Here is a 17,754-nt window from a genome sequence, read left to right on the forward strand (position 1 = left end):
GGTGCCCTGACCGACCAGAGAAGACGCTAGTGCAGTGACCAGGACACATACCCACATCCAGCTTCCCACCCGCAGACACGGCAAATTTTGTCTGTAGGGACGCCCGACAAAGCCGGCGATAACGCAGAGATTCAAACCGGCGATCCCCGTGTTGATAGGCACAAAAGAGTACACAAAAGAAACGAAATTTTGCTTCACCCAGCCCACAGCAGCTCAATACGAAAGATAGAAACATATCCAAATTTCCAAAAACGACACCACCAAAAACATACAAAAACAGAGAGAACAAAGCAAAAAAAAAAAAAAAAGATATATTAGTGCAACACAGTCCAAAAATTCAACTGTCCAGAGAACGAATGCCAGCCAGGATGACTGTCAGAACTGCCGGTCTGCATGGGCTAGCAGTTAGCTTAGCCTGCCCTGCTTCCGCGTCCTGTCAGACTGCTCTCAGTGCTTCCTCTTCGGGCACAGATCCAGACAAGGCTGTGGTCCTTGGGCACACCGGACACAGCAGACCAGGCTCCCCCAGCCGATCCAACGCTAGCATTCCCAGCCAGACACCTTTGACACACCTCCCCGCACTCCACACGATGACACAAACACAGACGCAGAAAAAAACCCACTGCACAGTCGACGCTTGGCGAGGCCGGCGCCAAACTGTGTCGGTGTTTCCTCTCGGGCACAGCTCCGAGCAGGGCCATCCACAGGATGCAGCAGACCAAGCTCTCTCAGCCGATCCAACACCAGCTCTCCCAGCCATCAAACGAAAAAAAAGATCAAAATAAAAACTTCGCACGATGACACAAACTTAGATGCAGACATAGACATGACTGAAGAGACTGCATAGTTGGTATTGGGTAAAGCCGCTGCAAACATGAGTTCATGTCACCATCTTCCCACACTGGAAGCAATTGAAACAGTATTCATTGCCTGCTATTCACTGGATGAACCAGCAAAAAGGGAAGCCTTCTGGTTGGGTGGGCCTGAGTGCCAAATTGGGTGGGCCCAGCTCCACAGCTATGCATCCAGTACTGGGTAAAAACATTACACATATCATGGGCGGTCACTCGGGGTCGAGTATGACCGTCCTCCCTCTGGGTCTTCAGTTGGGCGTAGAGGCTGATCCTGGACTTGCATAATGGGAGGACGTCTGTGCATCACAGCTTTTTACGTGGGGTGGCTGATGCGCCTGCAGCCACCACATGGTCCTTGGCAGGGGGTGGCCAGAGTCAAATGGCATGGAGAACCAAGACGATTGGGGACCACCCTCTGTTGCAGCATTCATCCGCCTTCACTGCCGTTGTGACCTGGAGACATTTTCCACCAGTTCTGCCGTTGAGGTCTTTGTTGGATCGTACTTCGTCTGGAACCTCCCCCTTGACCTATCCGCCTAGGGTGACCCTACCAGTAGCCAAGCTCCGGTCACCATAGCTCAGCGCAAGCTTCTCCACCACGGCAAGGTGGCGATCCAGGAGAAGTTTACACATATATTTGAATATAGAGGAGTGTTTTGTGTTATTTATGGAAAAGGGTGCATGTGTCAAAGGCCTGTGTTGTCAGCAGGTGTATATGGGTGCCTGATTGTATGTGCACATGTACATATACTGTACATGTGCACATACAATTGACTGCAGAGGAATAACCCCTTACTTTGATATCTACAGAGATATCAAAAATATGGGGTTAGTCCTCTGCTAGGGCATTTTTCTGCAGCGCCAATAAAAGAAATATATGAGAGTCTTGTATTACCTATATTACTTATGCAGGAGAAGGAGGGCAACATGCTCTTTGAACCCGACGGCACAGTCACACAGATCTTTATTACAGGTTATGCTGGCCAAAGCCTTTAATATTTCTAAAACATATAAGATCCTTTGTCTTCATTTTCTGACAACGCCACTGTACCTGGTTCATAATACCAGCGGAGGTAATGACTGCCCAGATGTCAGTAAGAGAGAAGTCTTCCTCCTTTATCCTCTCTTCCAACCAGTCCAGAGAGTCTTCCAGCTGGACACCAGGACCGGTCAGCCTGGACACTGCTTGCTCCATGTTACCACTCCAACAAGGGTCACTGTACAAGGAGGTCATAGACCTGAGAGAGTGAGAGAGAGAGCGAGCGACAGAGAGAGACAGAGAGACAGAGTGAGAGAGAGCGAGAGAATTAGGGTATATTGGAGATGATAGGATTTGAAGGGACTCTGAGAAAAATTAGAGCCTTTTTCGTTTGTGTCCGCTGTAGAAAAATGCCATCCCAAGTTGTTTTTCTTTAATCTGTAATGTTTTAATTAACCTTAATCCATTCAGTAAAACTGACTGAGCACACATTCTTATTGCATTGTTTAGCAGCCCTCTAGCTCACATCTGTACAGTGCCACACGGTCCCAGCCGGGAACTGCCAAAGAAAACACACAGCTATTTACTGTTTGGCCAGTGTTGGCCCATCGCTTGTCAATCTAGTCATCTTTCCATTCATCTTTCCCATTAGACCTTGTGTGTGTGTGTGTGTGTGTGTGTGTGTGTGTGTGTGTGTGTGTGTGTGTGTGTGTGTGTGTGTGTGTGTGTATTTCAAGTCAAAGGTCAAATGCTTACAGGGAAAATGGGCATAAATACATTCACAAATACATTTAACTGATTTGACAATATTTAGACTGGGTGTTGGCCTATCACTTCTCCAGCTAGTCATCTTTCTATCTGTTCATTCTCTCCTCCTATTAGACCTATTACACCTGAAATTACCCAAGAATTCTAAAGAATGTTTAACCTTAGATAAGGTTACCAGCATTTGCCAAAGGCAACCAAGGAGGGGTTTGAATGTGTGTGTGTGTGTGCATCTTTGTGTGTGTGTGTGTGTGTGTGTGTGTGTGTGTGTGTGTGTGTGTGTGTGTGTGTGTGTGTGTGTACCATGTTTTTCGATCCTAATGGAGACCAAATGTCCCCATTAGTATAGATAAACCAGAAACCAACTAACTTGTGGAGCCATTTTATGGGGTGGGGCCCCATAAGTAAAAGGGTCTATTTTAGGGTTAGGACTTGGTTTTAGGGTTAAGGTTAGAATTAGGGTTAGGTTAAGGTTAGGGTAAGGGTTAGGGTTTGGCATGTAGTTTGCGTGGTTAAGGTTAGGGTTAAGGGCTAGGAAATGAATGTAGTCAATGAGGGGGCCCACAAGTATAGTTTTGTGAGTATGTGTGTGGGTGTGTGTGTGTGTAAGAGTTGTGGGTGCGTATGTGTATGCATGCGTGAGTGTCTGCATGCTTACCATGTGGAGCCAGACACTCCTCCCAGGTAGAGCAGGGGGTCCAGCAGACCATCTTGCTCCATCTGATGGAGGGATCCCATAAGAGCCACCGCTGCTCTCTGTCCTCCCCCTGATGCCAGCAGGGCTATGTGGGGAACTGAGTCCTAGATAGAGAGAGAGAGAGAGAGAGAGAGAGAGAGAGAGAGAGAGAGAGAGAGAGAGAGAGAGAGAGAGAGAGAGAGAGAGAGAGAGAGAGAGAGAGAGAATAAAGGTCACTGAACTTTTCTTCTTTTGCAGAAGAATATTAAGATTCATTTGTTTTTTGTTTTTCAAACAGGTTTTGATAAGAAACAAATTCAATAAGTGAAACTAGAATAAAATCCAAACAGCCCAATCCTAAAAAAAAAAAATCACATAAAGCTTTTATTTCACATAGTCTTGTAATCTATATTCATGATTTGATATTCATATTATTTTTAATCAATTTATACTAGTATCAATAAATATATTCATTTTCAGGCCTATCACATTTATTTTCAATATGATTATGTTTTCAACTCTCTGCTGCTGTGCATATCATCTTACTTCTCACCTGAATATAGATAACTTTCTTCATCATCCATTCATTATCCTGAGTGTGTTTGTGTGTCCAAAGGGACAAAGACAAAGAACAAAAAAGTGAAAGTGGAAGGAAGTTGAGTATTTTTTTCTTCTGATATGATCATAACTAGGCGGCACGATGGCGCAGTTGTTAGCGCGGTCACCTCACAGCAAGAAGGTTCTGGGTTTGAGCCCCAGGGTAGTCCAACCTTGGTGGGCCATCCTGGGTCGTCCTCTGTGTGGAGTTTACATGTTCTCCCCATGTCTGTGTGAGTTTCCTCCGGGGGCTCCGGTTTCCTCCCACAGTCCAAAGACATGTAAGTCAGGTGAATTGGCCGTACTAAAATTGTCCCTAGGTGTGTGTGTGTGTGTGTGTGTGTGTCCTGGCAGCCTGTCCAGGGCGTCTCCCCACCTGCCGCCCAATGACTGCTGGGATAGGCTCCAGCATCCCTGTGACCATGAGAGCAGGATATGCGGTTCAGATAATGGATGGATGAATGATCATACCTTACCTCTGTACAGTTGATGCCCAGCCTGTTGAGTGACTCCACAACTACTTGCTTCCTCTTCTCAACATACTCCCGTTCACCAGCAGATAAAGACTGGGAACAACGAATGTGTTGCTGGAAAGCATCAAAAGAATATTTTGTGGAAATTGAATGATATTAGCCTAGATTTTAATGTATTGCATTTGGCATCAATATAATTACGTCCAAGGAAAAAAGGCCATGGAAGATAGATAGCTAGATAGATAGATGTAGTCCTCATTGTCCTGCAGGAAATGTGTTTTCACAGCCAGTACATGCACAGAAAAACACAGATAACCACACCACAATGTACAGATGTACTTAGATACATAAACAAACACATAACATAATATCCAGCACATGTATCTCACCCACGGATGAGTCTGGCTCTATGCTAGGTCAGCGATGCATGTTAGTGCTGCTATGGCAGAAGGGACAACATTTCTGCCAAAGCGAGCTCATCTCCATTTCAGAGTCCTGCATCTGCGGCCTGACGTCAGTAGTGTGAAATGTGAATTGAGGGGGTGATCGGTGTCATTCACTACTGTGAGTGCAAGGCGTGTGATGGCGCTGTCGTCCATATATGAAAGGTGGGGTGTACGGGAGTGGATGATCTTGGAGGCAGCATGTGTGATCCTGGCAAGTTTGTTTTTGTTGGAGATGGTCAGCATGGTTCTAGTTCGGTTTGCAAGACTGTTTCTATGTCAGAGTTGTATGTAATATATTTAACCCGGGCCTTGACTGATCCGGTATGGAGCCTCCAACGGTATGGTCTTGTCAATCCGCATAATGATTTGGCAAAATTTTACGTTGGATGCCCTTAGTTTTTTTTTGGGGGGGGGGGGTTCCCCCTTTTTTCTTCCAATTGTACCTGGCCAATTACCCCACTCTTCCGAGCCATCCTGGTCGCTGCTCCTCCCCCTCTGCTGATCCGGGGAGGGCTGCAGACTACCACATGCCTCCTCCGATACATGTGGAGTCATCAGCCGCTTCTTTTCACCTGACAGTGAGGAGTTTCTCCAGGGGGAAGTAGCGCGTGGGAGGATCACGCTATTCCCTCCAGTTCCCCCTCACCCCTGAAAAGGCAACCCCACCGACCAGAGGAGGCGCTAGTACAGCGACCAGGACACATACCCACATCCAGCTTCCCACCCGCAGACACGGCCAATTGTGTCTGTAAGGACGCCTAACCAAGCCGGAGGTGACGTGGGGATTCGAACTGGCGACCCCCCATGTTGGTAGGTAACGGAATAGACTGCTACGCCACCCGGATGCCCTTCCTGACACAACCGCTAACCCTATGGATGGGAGCACAGGTAAAGCACCGGATGCCATCCCAGTATTCACGGACTTGCGCCCATCCCTGTCGCTGCTCAGGATGCCCTAATCCAACAGATCTGCTCACTATTCACCTTCCTTTTTTCCCCAAGTGGAATTTTTAGCTAAATAACAGATGAAGTAATTTAGTAATTCTCTGGATTTAATTGCCTTTGGACTCAAGACTATGATGAATTTCTGGGGCCAAGAAAATCTATGAAAGGATAGGGGTTTGGGGGATATAACAAGAAGTAAATGGGAGTCTTTATTTCATTACATATCACCAAATTAAAGAAAAAAAAATCTTTGAAGTGACATGCACGGGGTAATTAATGACTACATCAATGCAATAAAACATAACACTTTCAAAGGGCTGGCTGACGTGCATCGAGAAGGATGCTCCAAATCATTTCAATTTTAAGTCCCCACACTAGTGGGACTTACTGTCAAGAAGACACACGCTTAACATGATGCAACGCAATTGCTCAGAACACCTTTATGTTCCGGCATTGATAGCCCTAAAGACCCAAATTTTCTTTGGGGAAAAATGTGCTTGCTAAAATCAGCATGTCTCATGTATGATACGTGTTGGACTATGCTTCATGTTTGTGATGCAGATGGCATGAGAGGTGTCATTTGGGTTGAAGCTCTACTTTGGAAACTATCAAACTCAATGACCAAATATCATTCAGTGTACTTGTGTGTTCCCACGAAGCTCATGAGGGCCTAGATCTTTCCTTCTGCAAAATGCATCAAATTGGATCAAATCAAATTGGCTTTAACCCCTATTCAAAACATATCCCGAGGAAACAGAATGAATGAAGATAGATGTCACTGTACTGTGAGCTTCCCATTTCCCGAAATGAAATATATTGTGGTTTTTGAAGACTTAAATGATTGTTTGAGTCATATTTAGTCATATCACACTATCATATCATATCCCCATCAATCCATCCAGCCCTAGTCTGTTCACATATATAGACCATTAAAAATAATTTATACTTCCGGCAAAAAAAAAAACCAACTTAATGAGCTAATTGCCCGTCATGCATTCACATGTTAGGAGGTTTCCTAGTTCTCTTGCCAAATGGTTTGCAGTCATTGAGTCTGCTTCAGGCTGCCTTTCCTTGTCTGGTAATACAATTTAATTCTATGTTTATTTGACCTACATAAACGTAATGATGATGACGATGCACAGTGCCATATGGAAACAGCTCCTGTACCTGGTATTTTTTATGTATTTAACAATTTTATCCTAACACACATAGATATGAATGACGACATTTCCAGGGCTTTCTTATATAAACTCAACACTGCTTAACCTCATGGCTCCTGTCTTTCTTTGCTAGACCATGCAAAGGATGGCTTTCTGACTGACTGCGCACAACTGACATGGCCAGCTTTGCTTGTCATATTTCAAATCACTCCACAATCTTTTTTTTGTTGTTGTGTGGTTTGTTTCCCCCCTTTTTCTCCTCAGTTGTATCAATTACCCCACTCTTTCGGGCTGTCCCGGTTGCTGCTCCACCCCCTCTGCCGATCCAGGGAGGGCTGCAGACTACAACATGCCTCCTCCGATACATGTGGAGTCACCAGCTGCTTCTTTTCACCTGACAGTGAAGAGTTTCACCAGGGGGCTGTAGTGTGTGGGAGGATCACTCTATTCCACCCAGTTCCCCCTCCCAATGAACAGGAACCCTGACCAACCAGAGGAGGCGCTAGTGCAGCCACCAGGACACATACCCACATCTGGCTTTCCACCCGCAGACACGGCCAATTGTGTCTGTAGGGACGCCCGACCAAGCTGGAGGTAACATGGGGAAAATGAAATACAGTTGTAAGTAATGAATGATTAGCTCATTTCACAGGGCCCAAACGTGATGTTATACTTGGGACCAGTTCAGATTGGTTTACTTAATCATTGTTATTCTTGATTCAAGACCAATGAAATGAGAAGTAACACCGACTTTGTGATCCCAGCACATAAAAACATAATTTCAAACCTATTCCAACACTAGGCAAACCTTGTTTTCTAAAATATAGGACCTTTAAGACATGTCTGGCTTTAATGTGAGCTTCAAAGTCTTAGTTGATTTCATAAACACACAAACTCCAACCCATCGATGTAAAACACATTCATATCTATGTGAACAAAAACCATAAAACATTTTCTGTTTTTTTTTCCCCATAGAAAATATGAGTGTGTAGGAGTGTTGATGGTTGGCAATAGAACAGTGGTCTGAGAATCTGAACCTCATGAAGTGGACATGTGATTAAGACAGAAAACAGGTTTTCATATTGATTCTATTAGTCAGCCAATAATCTTATTCCAACCAAGTAGTTACACACCTGATTTTATTAGTCAACTGATATTCTTTGCTAAGGACCTTGATTTGTAGACTCGGGTGTGTAACTGCTTGGTTGGAACAAAGGCCTGCAAAATTTTGGCAAAATGTTACGTCAGATGCCCTTCCTGACACAAACACTAACCCTATGGACTATGGGGGTTCAATGGAGTATATCAAAATAATGAATAAATAAATAAAGTCCTGGCAGTGATTCTGCCTTGAAAGGATGAAGCATCTTATTCCAATGTATTGTAAAAAGTGTTTTGGGAAGGCCATCTATGTTTCTAAAGATCTTCGAAGGAGATGACTATGCCATCCTTGAAAAGGTCAGACACCTTTCTTACTCCTCTTGGCCAAAGTCTAAAACTAGGATCAGCTTTCCCTGGGCAAAAATTGTCAATATAAGAAAGGGGACTAAAGCAGGAGAATTGTGAGGTCTTGTCCAAGTATGAGAGTAACTCATGGATAAGTGGGTTTACTACGATAACGTCATGGCATCATAATGTTCTGTGTTTCATTTAGTGGTTGATGTGTGCGCACACCATGTAAACAATTACTGCAGGCTCCACTATTACAACTAATGCCTTCATCAATTTATAGTCGGGTTATTTGCATGTTTGTGAGCAAGCATGCATACGCAAGCATACAGGCCCACTTTTTGATCGAATCACTTTAACAAAAAACATGCTCAGTGAAGTAGTACATGTGTCTCACCTCAGGCGTGATAGCTGGTATGCCCTCCATGCCGTTCACTGGTGGTCCCAAATGTGCTATAATCAAAACAAAAAGGCAGACTGACCAGTTGGAATTTCTAAGAAAATTTTGGGGTTTCAATCCCCCATGGTAGTTAGGGTAAGCCATCTGTTGCGTGATGATTACGTTTGCTCGTCTGATTACAACTGCTTTGCTTTTTAGTGAAAGGTCTCTTTCTACCTCCCTTCGGAGGTGTGCTTAGACTTGTTCACAGAATTGCAGGCTTACGCAATCATTTGTGCAAATGCAGACATGTGTGTGCAGATATGGCCTCAAATATGTATACAGTTGTTGGCAGGCATGCACAGATGCAAAAAAAAAATCATACACAACCATTTAAACATGCATGTGCTAACAGATTCTCTCACACACAAGCATTAGTAATTTGTTAGGTGAAAAGCCTACATCACTGAATGAAATGACTTGATGTCAAACCACATGTAGAATTTATCTTTTCAACCAGAATTTTCTGGTTTCAAACTCTTACTGACCTATGGTCTTCAGCGGCTAATCAGTTTACACACACACACACACACAAAAACATAGCTCAACATACACAAACACACACAAATATGCAAATAACTACATACACATATGCACATTTATTAAGGCTGGGCACACACATACACACAGAGCTCCTTACATACACCACACACTATTTATTATTATTACTGCTTTTTTGTTCTGCTTCGTTGTTACTTAATTACTATTGTTGCTGCAGTGTTGAGGAGCTGAAACACAAGAATCCTACTCCCTTGTACTTGTATAATGAAACGTAACAAATAAAGAATATTGAATCTTGAATTTTAAGCAAGAAAGTCAGTACACACAGTACTGGTGTTATCTGGCAAAAGTGAATCACGCCTCAAGGGAGAAATAAACTGAGTAATGTAAACGTTGAAGCTATGCTTCAATGAATATATTCAAGATTGTTGATCGGCCAATCATCCTCCACCCTGACAAAATTTGCAAACACATCTCGTTTTTCTCCAAAGGAGTTGAATCAAGTTCAACTGGACTTATATACCAAGTCCAGTTGCACTTGATTCAACTCCTTTGGATAACCATGACCTGGATGAATGAGAACATTCACAGACATCTCGTTTTTCTCTTTCTCTCTTTCAGATGCATTCACATGCATTCCCAAACACAACATAAACCCATCCTTTGCTTTTACACAGACAAGCACATAGTCTCTTTTTTGTTTCTTTTTGCATGTTGTCATCCTTAGTGTCATTGAGGGAAGATGGGCTTCTGCTTTGTGTAGTTTAGTCTCATTATCTACATATTCACATGCACAGATAACGAAAAATACACAGATTCAATCAAATTATTCAGTCACTGATCACTATCACATCAATTAGTCACTGATCACTGTCACATCACTCAGTCACTGATCACTATCACATCACTCAGTCACTGATCACATCAATCAGTCACTGATCACTATCACATCAATCAGTCACTGATCACTATCACATCACTCAGTCATTGATCACTATCACATCAATCAGTCACTGATCACTATCACATCACTCAGTCACTGATCACATCAATCAGTCACTGATCACTATCACATCAAGCTGGCTTAGCACAAGCTTTTAACTTATGTAGAGGGGAAGCAGAGAAACAGACACACTTGATATCTACAAACTCTCCTATGACACCACAGGACACTTTTCCTGCATAAAATTGAGGTGTTTGTGAATATGAAACGACCATTGACATAATTAAACTTCCACTATGTAATGTTTTTGGTCATTAGTATTCTCTATTGTACTATGTGGAGGAAAATTCAGTGATCAAAGTCAAATTTCATTTAAACTGGAGTTCGCACCAATAAGGCCTCAACATACTCAATACACACTCAACAGTCTTCAGTCAGCTTCAATTCGTGGTTAAGTTAACTACATTTAATTCATACATGTATGGAGAGAAAATGGATGCACATGCTGCAGGAAGATCTCACCACTGACAGTCTCAACTGAAGGTTTTACTAGTTTGCAACAGGGAGGATGGTAATAATAATAATAATAATAATTGTAGAGACTAAGCCTACACTTAAAGCCCCTGAGGGGTTGCTAGACAGGCACCTAATTGACGCGCTTGTAGCCACTTTGCATTACGTGTGCCTATAAAATAAAGTTCAGACTTGTTTAAGTTAAAACGTTATGATTTTTATTGCTCACCACAATGTTTCAGTCCATAATCCATAAAGTGTCACACATCCATAAACAGTCCCAATATTCCAAACTCAAATTTGTATCGCTTGCCAGCCTAGCGTGGCCTGCAGCAGCGAAGTGGTCAAAAAACTATCCTCCCTCCGTAAAGCAACACCTGTCAGTCACCTGCATGAGCGTTCCCACCTATATTGCTGTGAGCCCATAGCAATTACAGTGACACCTAGTGGACCAATTAAGTGCTTACAAGATGAGACCAAATGGCTCCTACAACAATAATAATAATAATAATAATAATAATAATAATAATAATTATATCATTACATAAGAGTTTTCCAGATTCACATAGTCTCAACAGTTTTCAAGGACCGGTACATGTGTATATCATCAGTCTAGTATATACTGGTTCCGGACACTGGCCAGGTCATCAGCAATAAACTTATAGGATCCATATGCTTATAGGGTCACTTCATCTTAACACAGAACCTACTATTCTAACCAAACCTAAGTCAGTATCGAGGATGGTAAATGGAACTTAAACACATACTGATATACCAGTTAGACATTACTGATCTGGGAGTACATATACTATAATGAGATAATAAATGATAAATGGACTAGATTTATAAAGCGCTTTTCTAGTCTGCTGACCACTCAAAGTGCTTTACAGTGTATGTCTCACATCCACCCAGTCACACACACACATTCATACACTGATGGTGGAGGCATGCCATGCGAGGTGCCAACCTGCTCATCAGGAGCAGTTAAGGGTTCAGTGTCTTGCTGAAGGACACTTCGACACGCTCTCTAGAGGAGCGAGGGATCGAACCAGCGACCTTCTGATTACTAGATGACCCGCTCTACCTCCTGAGCCATGCCGCCCCTAATAATCAATGTGAATGTCATTGGTCAAAATGACTATGCACAATTGTGTAAGTAAGGAACATAATGATCAACAGATATACTTGATTAAAATGAATCAATGAAGGACACTTCCACAACTGGAATGACTTTGTTTCCTTTCTTTAGTGCTACAAGAATTGTTGCAGAACCACAGTGTACCACGACAATATAAATTCCTCACTTGCTCCACCACCAAAGTGCCCGTTAGATTGTAACATGTTTAGTATCCAAGATTAACGGCGTTCTTTCCATTATTTAAACTTACCCATGCGTGCCGCATCGTCAAACTGGGGATACATGCTCCAATAGTGTTTTCATGACTGACGTCATGGCTCTGGGTCGAGTTATCAGACTACTTTTGGCCTTGATCGTGAAGTGAAACTGAATGAGTTTTAGGAATTCAGCACCGCTCAGACAGCGCTGCACTCTGACGTCATTCGTGATTCATTGGGTGTCTCATACGCATGGCGTTGTTCTTAGTTGCTTCTACAAATCCGTTTCTCAATTCAGCTCTCCTCTTTCTAAAGTTTTTCATCTACTTCGGAAATTCTCCCCGTCTCTGGCAAGATTGTCATCTTATATCTCATGTCCACATTAAAAGTGAAACACTAGAAAGGACAGGATTACCGCCACACCCTCTTCGATTGCTTGCTGCTGCTTTTTAGGGTGCTTTAGCCATCGCTTTTTAACGATGCGTTTCCAAACCTTCGCGGTTCTTGAAGTACAGTGGAAACAGAATTGGGAACTAATCTAATAATTTACAGAAGTTCTGAAAAGTTTCAGATGTGGAAACTATAAGATTACCCTTTGCAGTTGGAAAAGGCCGCAAAACTTTGCTCCCATGGTGAACCTGAAGCGCAGGAATTCACGTTGCGGGGTGTAAGGAAAACCACAACATTCCTCAGGGATTAGGGAAGGCTGCCAGGACCCCCGACAACGCAAATACCACTGGTCAGCTAGAACTAAATTGGGCCAAGTCATTGATAATCCATAATTCCACTGAGCTGCTACATAGCTGAGCAAAGTCACAGTTTACCTACGCACCTTCCTATTTAACCCTGCCAGTCTTTCCCTATGGTTCACTAGGTGAGCAGACTTCCCCCACTGAGCCGTGAACAGGGGGAACCCAAGTTTGTGCTATCTGTTATGGTTGTGTTATCCCACCCACCCGCTATTTGCGGATATTTTCACTGGTTATTTATCAGCGTCAATTTAATGTTGAAGGCTCCATATGAACGGCATAAGCAAATTAAACTATCAGCGTGAGGAACAGGTATTACTAAACGATGACTATAAACGCTTGTCTCTGGGTCCGATTCCCCACAAAAGCTGACCAAGCGATTTGAGGACACATCGCCACTATTAGATGTGCAGTACCTAATGTATATCTAGCTTGAAAACACCTGCTTCCTTCTTCTTCTTGAAATCACCTGTCCTTCCTCTTCTTCTCATTCGCTTCTTCATCTTCTTCTTGCGGATTGCGATACTAGTTTTAAGATGCATACCGCCGCCTACCGTACCGGAGTATTTAGAACAGGACCTAGTTTGCATGAGTTAAAAAAAAATCAACCATATTCTATTGAACAATCCGGTATTTATTAAAAAAAATCCTTTACACCTCTATGTGTTTCTCACACCTTATCCCCATTTGTTCCTAACATCCCTTCCAAATCACATCCTCGTCCGGTTCTCTCTCACCCTTTGTTGCAACCTTGCCCTCTCTCACAGTGCATTGCTGGCCCAGAGGTAAGTAAAGAACCGGTTTAAATATGTTGCCGTGATTAATCCTGATGGGGAACAGATCATGAGAGGTGAAGGACAAGCATTAGCCAGAGAGAAGGAGGCACAGAAGGCATGAATGTGACAACGTCGAGTCATTCCTTAGCAAAACACTTCCGTTTTTTTCTTTCTTTCTTTTTTACAGGGTTGTGCAAAGTACACGAAAATTCAAAACTTCTAGCAGCAATCTAAAAAAAATTTAAAAAAATGTCTAGTTGGACTGGCAAACTGAGTTCTAGACACTTCATTTCCAAGTCCAAACAAGCCTCTTACTCTCATGGTGGCCTCCATGTGCCAGATGCTGCTCTCTGGTTACTGGGCCTTTGTCTATGAGGATTTTGACCTGAGGCATCATGCTAATATTTAATTAACCCCAAAAAGAAGATTTTAGCAATAAAAAGAACAAAAAAAATTATATTCCACATAATGTCCTTATATAATGCTTGCAGAAAAATCCTTCATATTACAAGGAGTCAACAATCTTGATTATTACCCACAGCCTTGGGATTTTGATCAAAAATTGTATCTGATAAAGATATATGGAATACCAGTACCTGCTCAAATTGACAAAAAGGCAACGATTAAACAGGTGTACTGGGTTTTGGCCATTTCCCCCTTATTCACATTTGGCCCAACATCTTGTCGAATTGTCTCCATGCTGTTTAAGTTGAAGGATGTTCCCCAGAGTGGAACATCCATCTCAATGTCTGCTTATCTCACACCCCTGTTTATCAAAGGCTTATCACTATTACACAACACTGCAATTCCCACAGTAGGAACGTTTGTAGGACATGAAGAAATAATAACTCCTGATTCAGTGAAGCACTTTTTTTTCTTCCTTTGTGTATATTTATGCGCATGTGTGTGTGTGTGTGTGTGTGTGTGTGTGTGTGTGTGTGTGTGTGTGTGTGTGTGTGTGTGTGTGTGTGTGTGTGTGTGTGGCAAATAGATAAAAAAGTAGATAAAAAAAATCTTCTTACCAGAGAGGTTCAAGATGTTCTGAGCTCCAGTACAGAATATGGCACCGCGTCTCTTGTCCAGGTCTGAATTCTCATCAGCAGGGAAAGTCCTCATAATCTGAGAAAGGAAGTTGAGATATGTAAACCAATGGGCCATGAAGCAGAAAATCAGGGGAAGTTAGTTTAATTTAACGTCTGCTTCCACAAACAAGTATAACCGGTCAGAGGTCCAAAAGGTTTCATGTAACTAGGAACAACATCAAACTAGGTTTTGCTGTGATCTAGATATTCTTCTTTTACTCATTGCCAGTTGCTCTAGGTAACTATCACAAATGCCCTCAGTGGACATGTATGTATGTCTGGAAATGACCTACAATAGTGTTTGTTGGGCTTCAAATGAAAGCCAATTTGTTTGTGGGTTCCCCAGAAATAAAATGGAGAAATAAAAAGCTTTGTACTGAACTTAAGGTCTCCAACCAGAACACCAGTTGGTTTTGTTGTCATATGTGTCTTTGTAGATGGGTTAGTTAAAAAAGTTGAAATGGTCCCTGTGGCGGCTATATACTGACTGTCGGTGGCCAACTGAGGAGAAAACTGCAGTAACTTCAGGGTCCCTTGTCATTTCTGTTGTCATCAGCCTTAGCCCATCCATTCTATGGGAGCTTTTGATCAAACTTCGATATCTTGAATTGGAATCGATCTCTACCCTAGCAGAGTGAGTATGGACGTGATGTAGACTGTGGTGCATCTTTATTGATTGTTCTTAGTGGGTTACATCACAAAATTGTTATTAGATTATCCACAGCACAAAACATCCATCAATCCATCCATTTTCCAAGCCGCTTATCCTAATTAGCGCCACGGGACGCTGGAGCCTATCCCAGCAGTCACTGGGTGGAAGGCGGGGAAACACCCTGGACAGGTCACCCGTGCATCACAGGGCAGACACATTCACACCTAGGGACAATTTTGTATGGCTGATTCACCTGACCTACATGTCTTTGGACTGTGGGAGGAAACCGGAGCACCCAGAGGAAACCCACGCAGACACTGGGAGAACATGCAAACTCCACACAGAGGATGACCTGGGATAACCCCCAAGGTTGGACAATCCAGGACCTTCTTGCTGTGAGGAAACAGTGCTAACCACTGGGCCACCGTGCCACCCCATCATGAAACAAATCTTCTCATACTGTAACTTAGCTTTCATTAATGTATTCACATACATGCATGCATACATTCATGCACTTGGTTCTTACATTAACCAGTTAATACTGATATCATCATCAGTGGCGGTTACTCGAGGTCGAGTATGACTGTCCTCCCTCTGGGTCCCTCTGGATTCTCAGGTGGGTGTAGAGGCCAATCCTGGAGCCACGTAATGGAAGGACACCTGCACGTGACAGCTTTTTACATGGAGAGGCTGATGCACCTGCAGCCACCACACGGTTTTTGGCAGGGGGTGGCCAGAGTCCAATGGCATGGAGAACCAAAACAATTGGGGACCACCCTCTGTTGCAGCCTTCATCCACCTTCACTGCCGTTGTGACCTGGAGACATCTTCCACAAGCTCTGCCACTGAAGTCTTTGTTGGGTTGCACTAAGTCTTAATTCCTGACTTTTTGTGCAATATGTTGGTGCCCAGTAGAATGTAGAAATGAATGTGTGTGTGTTTCATGTTTTTAATTCTTTTTATACTGATCTTTGGACTGATAAGAGCTGCACTTTCAAATTTTGTTGTACTTGTACAATGACAAATAAAGTTCTATTCTTCTATTCTTCTTCATCTGGAACCTCCCCCTTGACCTATCCGCCTTGGGTGACCCTACTAGGAGCCAAGCTCTGGACGGCATAGCTCTTGGGATCATTGGTACATGCAAGCTTCTCCACCACGTATCCCTCTCAAATTATATTCCCCTTCTCTATCTGAGAATATTTTTTTGTATATTACTCGGTAGTAAATTCTTTCTTGCTTAGAACATTATTTGTGCTGTGTTAAATTCTACTAAATCCCTGAACTTCAAGGCACTTGACTTTAAAAAAAATAGCTTGTTGGTCTGTCAACGATATCCTACATTATTAACTATCCTTATGGCCCTTGTTTGTAGTATACATAATGGTTATAGGTTGGTTTTACTGTATATTCCATCTCCAGCTCTTCATTCTCAAAATACAGGGCTCCTGTGTGTACACAAAGTTAAAAAGAAGTCAGCTGGTGGCAGGGCCTTTTCCTATCGGGCTCCGTTCTTGTGGAATAACCTGCCTGCTGTCATCAGACAACCAGAGTCTGTTGAGTCCTTTAAATCCAAACTTAAAATTCATCTTTTTGCATTAACCTACAATTAGTTACCTTCAAGTTGAATGCTTCACAACCTGTACTGCATGGCGGGTCGGTTTCTGTCTCAATGAATTTACCAACCACTGTTCTGCTGACGAGATTTTCACTCTCTCTGAATGATGTCTTCTCCTTTCTCTTTTTCTGTGTGTGAATGTTGTGATGTGAGTCTCCCTTGTGTGCATGTGCAGCCTGTCCTCCTCCCAGGTCTCTGTGGTGATGGTGGTCGCCACCTGGACACTGCTTGACATCCTTATCCTCATCACATTTTCTTTTTATATATCTTATAAATCCATATAATTTTGTTATCCTGTTTCAGTGTTATATCCTCTCACTAAGATGTGTGACTATTTTTTTTTTACACTCAGCCCAGGACCCGAGCCACGCTCCAGTGGCATGTGGACACTGATTGGCATCCTCCCCATCATATTCTTCATATATTTTATAATCCATTATAATTCTGTTATCCTCTTCCAGTGTTGTATTCTGTAAATTGTGTTTTATTCTGTACACACAACATCCATTGCATGTTGACCGTCTTGGGAGAGAGATCCCTCCTCTGTTGCTCTCCCTGAGGTTTCTTCCTATTTTTTCTCCTTGTTAAAGTTTTTTTTTTTTTTTTAAGGATTTGTTCCTTATCCGATATGAGGGTCTAAAGACAGGATGTTGTATTGCTGTAAAGCCCCTTGAGGCAAATTTGTAATTTGTGATATTGGGCTATACAAATAAACTTGACTTGACTTTGTAGGCGTTATCCCATACCTCCACACAGTAGATCAGATACGGTAAAATAAAAAATACAGAGTGTGCAATAATTT

At 42.7% G+C, this 17,754-nt stretch overlaps 1 protein-coding gene across 3 annotated transcripts in view; it reads right to left on the bottom strand.

Moving 5' to 3' along the window:
* LOC130120032 (cytosolic phospholipase A2 gamma-like) overlaps window positions 1-14,630 on the bottom strand; it is a 30,152-nt gene extending 15,522 nt beyond the window's left edge. For 2 of the 3 annotated variants that reach the window (XM_056288645.1, XM_056288644.1), the window contains exons 1-4: window positions 8,742-8,905; window positions 4,348-4,458; window positions 3,257-3,399; window positions 1,906-2,092 (exon numbers count right to left, since the gene is read on the bottom strand). In XM_056288645.1, the coding sequence (XP_056144620.1) occupies window positions 1,906-2,092; window positions 3,257-3,399; window positions 4,348-4,458; window positions 8,742-8,888 (588 nt within the window). In that variant the 5' untranslated portion in view covers window positions 8,889-8,905. Of the gene's footprint in view, window positions 1-1,905; window positions 2,093-3,256; window positions 3,400-4,347; window positions 4,459-8,741; window positions 8,906-14,622 lie in introns of those variants that run through there. The other variant, XM_056288646.1, reaches the window with a different exon arrangement.
* Window positions 14,631-17,754: the final 3,124 nt, after the last annotated feature.

This window comes from Lampris incognitus, chromosome 10 (genome assembly GCF_029633865.1).
Source record: "Lampris incognitus isolate fLamInc1 chromosome 10, fLamInc1.hap2, whole genome shotgun sequence".
Classification (NCBI taxonomy): Eukaryota; Metazoa; Chordata; class Actinopteri; order Lampriformes; family Lampridae; genus Lampris; species Lampris incognitus.